Below are 9,896 nucleotides of genomic sequence, written 5' to 3' on the forward strand. Positions count from 1 at the left end.
CCCACCTGTGTGCATTCAGCCTTAACGAGAGTGCTTGGTCCTGTAGAAGACACTAGCCCAGCCCCAAAACATATTGAAATTTCATATATCTAATTTCAATACATCTAATAAAGGAAGGTTTATACTTACCAAAAGAGTAATTGGACTAGAGGCACAACAAATATCCCAGTCTTCTTTTAAATTGTGCGTGCCTTTAAATTTATTGAGAGGGGTATCATCACTCCTTAAGGAGAGCACCTAGAAGGGGAGTGAAGAGACTTATAAGGCCATGCATGCTCCTCTGGGCAATATATGCAAATAAGGAAGATGAAACAATACCTCTGTAGCGCCACCTATTGGATGACAGCATTCCTGCAAATCAATGTCCGACCCTTTATACAGGTCTGACATTGATTTGTAGCAATGCTGTCATCCAATAGGTGGCGCTACAGAGGTATTGTTCATCTTCATTATTTGTTTAAATGTATTAGGATGCACTACATCTTGTTACCCTGTAGATGTCACTGTGGAAACACGTGGAAATGAGCTCAGATCAGCCAAACCAGAGACTCCTATGGATGAGTTGCTCTTACTTTTTGATGAGCTGCTGGCTTGGCTGACATGAACTAATTTACATACAATTTAATTATAATGCTTTGGTACAACTGTATTAATAGTAACAAATGGGAAATTACAGATGAATTACAATATGGAATGAATACGTGTCATCTGCTACATTTCATCCTTGTTAGGAAAAGAAAAAAAATTCCCACATTAAAAAAAATAAATAAATAAGCAGCAGTGGTTGTGTAATTGCTTCCTCATATGTAAATGTATGCTCTGTAGCTTGAGGTTGAACCCGGAAACCAATCTAACACCAGAGGAGGTTAAATGCCACAGTATAGTATTCTACCGGAATGACAGATCTCTGACAAGATCACGGACTCTGTTAGCGTTTAATATGATGTATAAAGGAAGAGTAGGCAGCTACTTTTTAGGTTTTACCTATTTGCTTAAATTGGGTAAGTCATGTTTATTTTTCTATTGTCACAGGAGTTGAGAATTATGGACCAACATAACAATGAAGCTTTCTTTTTACATTGCTTATGTTACATTAACATATGCACAGAAATGCTCTAAATATGTATCTGTTAGATAATTGTATAGCACCAACGTTTCTTTAATGCTCTCTTCTTCAAACAGCATTTGAGAGAACTAACTTGAAAAGAGTAGGGAAAACAAAGTTTGGTGCTTTGTTTTCTCATTCATGTTTTTAAATCATGCAGAGTGCAGTAATAACTGAACATTAATGACATTGTATATGAATGTAGATATAATATAACCGTAACACGTAAAGCATTGATAGGTGCTTATTGTATCTCTAATATGTTTGTTGCTGCTGTGTTTTATATCTCTGACCTTGTTATGAGGTTGCCTGTCGAATAATGGCTTGGCCAGATCCTAACCTTCAGTTATTAAAGGGATAAGGAATCAAGGGAGGCAGGAGGGGCGGGAGAGAGGGGTTTCATCTCCGGTAGAGTCACAACGTACAAAGTATTGTCAGCTTTACTAATGCGGAAATGTATTGGGAAATTAATGATATGTTTTGTGAAGGAAACATGTAGTTTACCATTGGCATCCAGACCCTCAGAAATGTCTTGTGGCGGTCAAGGATTATTGATGGCAGTTTTTCGTTTATTATAAATACCAGTTTAGTCACCTTTTTATTTTCGAAACGTCCAAGGAGTCGATAAGAAAAAGAAAGAGATCAATGTGCTTTATTCCGGAGCGATATTTGCAATTTTTTGATTTAATAAGGCTTCCTACTGATTTTTTTTGGATGTTGCAACCTGTAACTGAGTAAATCATTGAGTAGACTCTTTTCCAAAGTCGTTTGACTCAGAGACAAGACCAACACATGTATATCATGTCACCCGGAGACTGACAGCCGCAAACGCAATTCGATGGGTATCCCAATACTGCATCGGCTATTTTGGTAGATATCAGTGGAATAGCCCTTTAAGGGAGGTTGCTAACATCAGCATATTGCAGGTGCTTTTATTGGTTGACTAGCTGATATACCCGGCTTCGCCCGAGTTAATTTGGTACTGGTGTTTATCTGGTGTTCACACGGAAAATCTTATGAAGTCATGGTAACTTTAGAGATACCGGGAAAAAAATATGTTCAACATTTTGCATAGTTCTCTGCGTTACCCAGGAAACACCACGTGGTAACCATGCAACGTTTCCTTTATATAAAATGACATCAGGAAGTGAGAGAATTAGATTCCATGCGTAAAATTTGGACGCTAATTCTTTTGCGCATAGAATTGAATAATTGAGTTGGAACCCATTAGCTTTTCCTATTTATGACATAATCAATGCTCGTGCCAAATTTCCCGTTTCTATGACACCGGTAAGTGAGAAAATTACATTCCGTACGTAAAATTTGGACGCTAATTCTTTTGCGCATAGAATTGAATAATCGAGTTAGGACCCATCAGCTTTTCCTATTTATGACATAACCAATGCTCGTGCCAAATTTCCCGATTCTATGACACCGGTAAGTGAGAAAATTAGATTCCGTACGTAAAATTTTGACGCTAATTCTTTTGCGCACAGAATTGAATAGTTGAGTTGGGGCCCATTAGCTTTTCCTATTTTTGACATAATCAATGCTCGTGCCAAATTTCACGTTTCTATGACACCAGAAAGTGAGAAAATTACATTCCATACGTAAAATTTGGACGCTAATTCTTTTGCACATAGAATTGAATAATCGAGTTGGGAACCATTAACTTTTCCTATTTATGACATAATGAATGCTCGTGCCAAATTTCCCGTTTCTATGACACCGGAAAGTGAGAAAATTACATTCCGTACGTAAAATTTGGAGGCTAATTCTTTTGCGCATAGAATTGAATAATGGAGTTGGAACCCATTAGCTTTTCCTATTTATGACATAATCAATTCTCGTGCCAAATTTCCCGTTTCTATGACACCGGTAAGTGAGAAAATTACATTCCGTACGTAAAATTTGGACGCTAATTCTTTTGCGCATAGAATTGAATAATCGAGTTGGGATTCATCAGCTTTTCCTATTTATGACATAACCAATGCTCGTGCCAAATTTCCCGATTCTATGACCCCGGTAAGTGAGAAAATTACATTCCGTACGTAAAATTTGGACGCTAATTCTTTTGCGCATAGAATTGAATAATCGAGTTGGGACCTGTTTGCTTTTCCTATTTCTGACATAACCAATGCTCGTTCCAAATTTCCTGATTCTATGACACCGGTAAGTGAGAAAATTAGATTCCGTACATAAAATTTTGACGCTAATTCTTTTGCGCATAGAATTGAATAGTTGAGTTGGGACCCATTAGCTTTTCCTATTTTTGACATAATCAATGCTCGTGCCAAATTTCACATTTCTATGACACCAGAAAGTGAGAAAATTACATTCCGTACGTAAAATTTGGACGCTAATTCTTTTGCACATAGAATTGAATAATCGAGTTGGGACCCATTAACTTTTCCTATTTATGACATAATCAATGCTCCTGCCAAATTTTACGTTTCTATGACACCGGAAAGTGTGCAAATTAGATTCCGTACGTAAAATTTGGACGCTAATTCTTTTGCGCATAGAATTGAATAATCGAGTTGGGACCCTATAGCTTTTCCTATTTATGACATAATCAATGCTCGTGCCAAATTTCCCGTTTCTATGACACCGGAAAGTGAGAAAATTACATTCCATACGTAAAATTTGGACGCTAATTCTTTTGCGCATAGAATTAAATAATCGAGTTGGGACCCATTAGCTTTTCCTATTTATGACATAATCAATGCTTGTGCCCAATTTCACGTTTCTATGACACCGGAAAGTGAGAAAATTAGATTCCGTACGTAAAATTTGGACGCTAATTCTTTTGCGCATAGAATTGAATAATCGATTCGGGACCCATTAGCTTTTCCTATTTATGACATAATCAATGCTCGTGCCAAATTTCTGTTTCTATGACACCGGAAAGTGAGAAATATACATTCCGTACGTAAAATTTGGACGCTAATTCTTTTGCGCATAGAATTGAATAGTCGAGTTGGGACCCATTAGCTTTTCCTATTTCTGACATAATCAATGCTCGTGCCAAATTTCCCGTTTCTATGACACCGGAAAGTGAGAAAATTACATTCCGTACGTAAAATTTGGAGGCTAATTCTTTTGCGCATAGAATTGAATAATGGAGTTGGAACCCATTAGCTTTTCCTATTTATGACATAATCAATGCTCCTGCCAAATTTGGAGTTTCTATGACACTGGGAAGTGAGAGAATTAGATTCCGTACGTAAAATTTTGATGCCAATTCTTTTGCGCTAGAATGGAATAATCGAGTTAGGACCCAATTACTTTTCCTATTTTGGAGATAATCTATGCTTGTGCCAAAATTCATGTTTCTACGACATCGGGAAGTTGGAGAACTTTTGGCGAGTCAGTCAGTGAGTCAGTCAGTCAGTGAGTGAGTCAGTGAGGGCTTTCGTCTTTATATATATAGATTCCCAGATCTGAGACCAATCATCTTCGTTGAGTGTGTTTCCAATATCTGGTTTCCAGTGGGATATATATGATAATTGAGTGTGGTAAGAGGAGTGGACTTGTCTGGAGTAGATTTGAGAGATGAGACTTTTGGTATCAGGGTATTTTAGGCAAAAGATTTCGAAGGGCGTTGATGTCAATGGGGAGTCCGTATTTTTCATGAAGTTTGGTGCTTTAGGTATACAATATATTTACACATAAAAGATTTGTTGCAAAAATTTGTCCAAGCGTCCCACACATCTGAATGGGGATGTCAGAAATCCATGTACATGCTGCAAAAGCAACACATTCAAAAGTAGGAAAAAGATTTTTGGTTGCAAACATTTTTTCAACAAATCAGCAACATGTGATCCCATTTTGTAGATTCTCTGTGCAGAATTTTTTGCGCGGTAAATCCACTGTGCTTGCAGTAGATATGTAGTGGATTTAGCGCTGCGGAATAAGTTAACGCTATACAAATAAAGATTATCATTATTATTATAGTGGATTCAATTTTAAGAAATCTCATACATGCAGAAAATTGTGTAAAAATTCCATGATATGTCAATTTATATTGGAGATTTTCAGCATGGATTTCACCCTTTGAAATTTCTGTACTGAAATCCATGACAAAATTCATGTCACTTCATATTTTCTGCAGATCCTATGGAAGATTGGCAGTGCATCTGCCTCATGTAGTTGCACATACGTTGATCTGCTTCATTAACAGTATGATACCTGATCTGCTCTGTTTTCTGTATAGGGGTATACTTTATTCCAATCAGCAGGTGGATCATAACTATGTTCCAAGCATGCCAAAAGAACCCCCATGGTTTCAGCATTATGGATTACCATGAACATAAGGTTGTGGGCAAGAAGTGACCATAATGCTGGTCAAAACTGAATCATCGGCTTTATGTTTTATCAACCAATGTACACTTAGTGTGTAGAAAATCATGCATTTAAAGGTGTAAATATGGCTTCAAATTTTGCTACCATTTGGTACATTTTAAAGTAAATCGGGGACAGACATGTCCATTCGGCCCATGTATGTTTTATTCTAAAATGTTGCTGTTTGACTCTGAACTCTTGAAGAGTCGTTCAGCGCTGGGCTCTCTCAAGACCTACAGACGTCTCCCTATACACAAGCAGGGAGCACTTGATGCTACGGGCAGGGAGTCCCCACTCTGGTCCACCCCTTCAACTTGTGCACTCTGAGAGCTCTGAATCCAAATTCTAAGTAATGCAGCAGCGTTTCAGTATAAAACATACATGGGCTGAATGGGTAAATCTGTCCTGAATTCATGCTGCCCGTGGTTTGGACAGCATGAACTTGGTGACAGGTTCCCTTTAAATATTTTCCTAATTTAAAAAATAATCTATCTTTAAGATCGCATCATTTGTAAATGACATCTCTGTAAATTTTACTCATTTTATTAAGTTTCTGTATAAGTTCACTACATTTTATATTTTTAGTATGTGTTTTGTATTTTTTAAAATATATATAATTTGAAAACTTGTTGGAAATTTTGGGGTCAATTTACCTCCAATCTGACCATAGTACTAATATTTTTCATCATCTAAACTTTGACCATTAAAGAAATCTACACTAAAACATCTGCAATGATTTCCCAAATTTGACCTGTTCCCACTGTATCAAATATCATTCATGTGCATTGTTAATTGTACACTATAATCAAAGGTTTCATCTGTAAATCTGTAATGCTAAAAAAACTGACAATTAGAGATGAGCGAGCGCACTCGTCCGAGCATTAGGGTGTTCGAGATGCTTGTTACTTGAGACGAGCACCATGCGGCACTCGACTCCATTACATTTCCTTCCCTGAGAAATTTGCGCGCTTTTCTGGCCAATAGAAACACAGGGAAGGCATTACAACTTCCTCCTGTGACGTTCCAGCCCTATCCCACCCCCCTGCAGTGAGTGGCTGGCGAGATCAAGTGACCCCCGAGTATTTAAATCTGCCCCGCCCGCGGCTCGCCACAGACACGCTAAGAGAGATCAGGGAAAGTGCTGCTGATGCTTCTGCTGCTATAGGGACAGTGTTAGTGTCTTCAAGAACCACAACGGCCCTTCTTAGGGCCACAGCTCACCCTAGTGCATTACTGTTGTGGCTGCTGTGAGCAGTTTTGCACAATTTTTTTTTTTTTATGTATATCGGGCGTGCAGGCTGTAGCGTTCTCAGGCTGCAGTCTGTACTTCAGTATAGGGGCACTATTGGTCAGGCAGGGACAGTGGTAGTGTAGAATCCTGTCTACAAGTACCCCAACGGTTCTTCTTAGGGCAACCTGCGACCGTGTGCATTTAACTCCGTGGTTGCTGGGAGTTGTAGTACCTCTGCATTGCACAGCCTAGCCTGCGTGCAGCCTTCATTTAGAAATATTTTTCTGTCCGCACTTCGCGTAGCCTCACTGCAGTCTGCCTTTAAGTGTACGCCAAGAAACCACACATTTTCTACAACGCTCTGTTATACATGTGCTGTCTCAGACGTTCACAGTCTGCCCGACACCCATAGATTGAAAGTGCAATACACACTGCCTAGCCTCAGCCTGCATTGCAGAGTAAAATAAGGAGATTTTTTTTTTAAATTCCTTTTTACGGCTAACGGTTACCCAGTGCATGTGCCTGCGTGGCCTGTGGGACTTCACATCCATCCAAACTGCATAGTTCACAGCCTAGCCTGCATGCAGCCTTCCTTATAATTTATCTCTGGCTTCATTTAGCGTTATATTACCGCTGGCAGCCAGCAACTGCGCGGCAATAATTCACAAACATTTTTACACCATTTTTACACCGCTCTCTGCTCGATTCTTAATCCAGCATGCTGAGGGGTAGGGGTATGGGCAGAGGACGTGGACTCGATCGCGGTCGAGGACGCGGAGTCCCTAGTGAGAGTGTGGGCATAGGACGAGTTCCTGGTCCAGGTGAATCGCAGCCGGCTGCTGCGGGAGTAGGAGAGAGGACAATTTCTGGGGTCCCCAGCTTTATATCGCAATTTTTGGGTCCACGTCATAGACCTTTATTAAAAAATGAGCAGTGTGAGCAGGTCCTGTCGTGGATGGCAGAAAGTGCATCCAGCAATCTATCGACCACCCAGTCTTCTACGCCGTCCACTGCTGCAACTCTGAATCCTCTGGCTGCTGCTCCTCCTTCCTCCCAGCCTCCTCACTCCATGAAAATGACACATTCTGAGGAGCAGGCAGACTCCCAGGAACTGTTCTCGGGCCCCTGCCCAGATGGGGCAGCAATGGTTCTTCTCCCACCGGAGGAGTTTGTCGTGACCGATGCCCAACCTTTGGAAAGTTCCCGGGGTCCGGGGGATGAGGCTGGGGACTTCCGGCAACTGTCTCAAGAGCTTTCAGTGGGTGAGGAGGATGATGACGATGAGACACAGTTGTCTATCAGTGAGGTAGTAGTAAGGGCAGTAAGTCCGAGGGAGGAGCGCACAGAGGATTCGGAGGAAGAGTCACTGGACGATGAGGTGACTGACCCCACCTGGTGTGATAAGCCAACTGAGGACCGGACTTCAGAGGGGCAGGCAATTGCAGCCGCAGGACAGGTTTGAAGAGGCAGTGTGGTGGCCAGGGGTAGAGGCAGGGCACGAGTGAATAATTCACCAGCTGTTTCCCAAAGCACCCGCTCACGCCAAGCCACCGTGCAGAGGCCAAGGTGCTCTAAGGTGTGGCAGTTTTTCACTGAGACGCTGGACGACCGACGAACAGTGGTGTGCAACCTTTGTCGCGCAAAGATCAGCCGGGGAGCCACTACCACCAGCATGCGCAGGCATATGATGGCCAAGCACCTCACAAGGTTGTACGAAGGCCGTTCACCGCCTTCAGCTTGCGCCACTGCCTCTCCCCCTGGGCCCCAACCTGCCACTGAGATCCAACCCCCCTCTCAGGACACAGGCACTACCGTCTCCTGGCCTGGACCCACACCCTCACCTCCGCTGTCCTCAGCCCCATCCAGCAATGTCTCTCAACGCAGCGTCCAGCTGTCGCTAAGAGAATCGTTGGATCGAAAGCGCAAATACGCCGCCATGCACCCGAACGCTCAAGCTTTAAATGTCCACATGCAAATGGGCGTGTAAATGGGCATGAGGCCTAAGAGAGAGAGAGAGAGAGAGAGAGAGAGAGAGAGAGAGAGATAGATAGACAGATAGACCTCATCATCCCTGGTCCACTGGATGCCGTGCTGTGCTGGTGAGTCTCTGTCCTCTCTGCTCCTCCCCTCCTCCCCTTCCCCTGTCATCTCTCCAACTTACTTCCTCCTCTCTTCTCCTACTGTCCTCTGTGGCTTCTGTTGTCGGCCGGACCGCACTAAGCACGCGGCCGCCGACAGTGCAGGGAAAAGCGAAAATATATGCTGGAGGGCGGCCTTTGGACCCCCTCAAGCGCAGAGGCCGGGTCGCCGTTGCGACCCCGGCACCCCCTGCCGGTACGCCTATGGTTATACACTCTGCACTCACCCTCCACTGGATGCCACATTCCCTTTGCCGCTGATGTCAGTGCAAGTTGCAGTGAAATAATGTGCTTACATTGTGTAGCTCCCTGATGGAAACGGACATCTATAGTGGGTTGAGGTGTCTACACCCAAAATTTACTGGCACATGGCACATATGCCTTGAGCAGAGTTAAGCAGATTCTTGAGTCTGGTGGCACACTGGCTCTGAGTTGACTGCAGGAGGATACATTTACAATTGGCAAGGGTAACAGAGGAAAAACTGTGGAATAAAAGCAAACACTCTTTACTGATCTTGAAAAAAATTCTATCATCAGCCATACACATTTACAATCTCTATGAGCTCAGTGCATGTGTGTTGCTCGGCTAGAGAATTGCCTAACTGGGCTTCTGGTGCATGCACAATGCATAGTGAAGCCAAGCTCTAAACACCTTGACCCACTGCACATGCCTGTTTCCAGTGGGGTCAGATGCAAATGTACGCTTCAGTTTGCGCTGAAGTCAGCAGCAGGGGATGGCAACCATCTGGTGGAGAAGTGGAGAATGTAATGACGCAAAGACTCAGACTTCGGTGGAACACACCTGCAACTTGAAATAATGGCATTTGCACACTAGGTATCACATTATAAATGTAAGCTTTTAGGCTGACAAGTGCTCTTCTATTCCATGCAAACATAATTCTGGGGTGCATTAAATGTGATTCTGCACTATGGTACCACTTTAACTCCTTAAAGATACAGGATGTACAATAACGTCCTGCATGTTTGGGGCATGTATGAAGGGAGATCGCAGGACGATCTCACTCCATACAATGCAGGTGCCAGCTGTTTCTTACAGCCGACACCTGCCCGCAACAGA

At 42.5% G+C, this 9,896-nt stretch overlaps 1 protein-coding gene across 1 annotated transcript in view; it reads left to right on the forward strand.

Moving 5' to 3' along the window:
* Positions 1 to 851: 851 nt before the first annotated feature.
* The window catches only part of LOC136594939 (uncharacterized), a 96,570-nt gene continuing 87,525 nt past the window's right edge, over positions 852 to 9,896 (forward strand). The window contains exon 1 of the mRNA XM_066588692.1: positions 852 to 1,001. Within this exon, the coding sequence (XP_066444789.1) occupies positions 941 to 1,001 (61 nt within the window). The 5' untranslated portion in view covers positions 852 to 940. The remainder of the gene's footprint in view (positions 1,002 to 9,896) is intronic.

The sequence above is a fragment of the Eleutherodactylus coqui genome, chromosome 1 (genome assembly GCF_035609145.1).
Source record: "Eleutherodactylus coqui strain aEleCoq1 chromosome 1, aEleCoq1.hap1, whole genome shotgun sequence".
NCBI classification, from domain to species: Eukaryota; Metazoa; Chordata; class Amphibia; order Anura; family Eleutherodactylidae; genus Eleutherodactylus; species Eleutherodactylus coqui.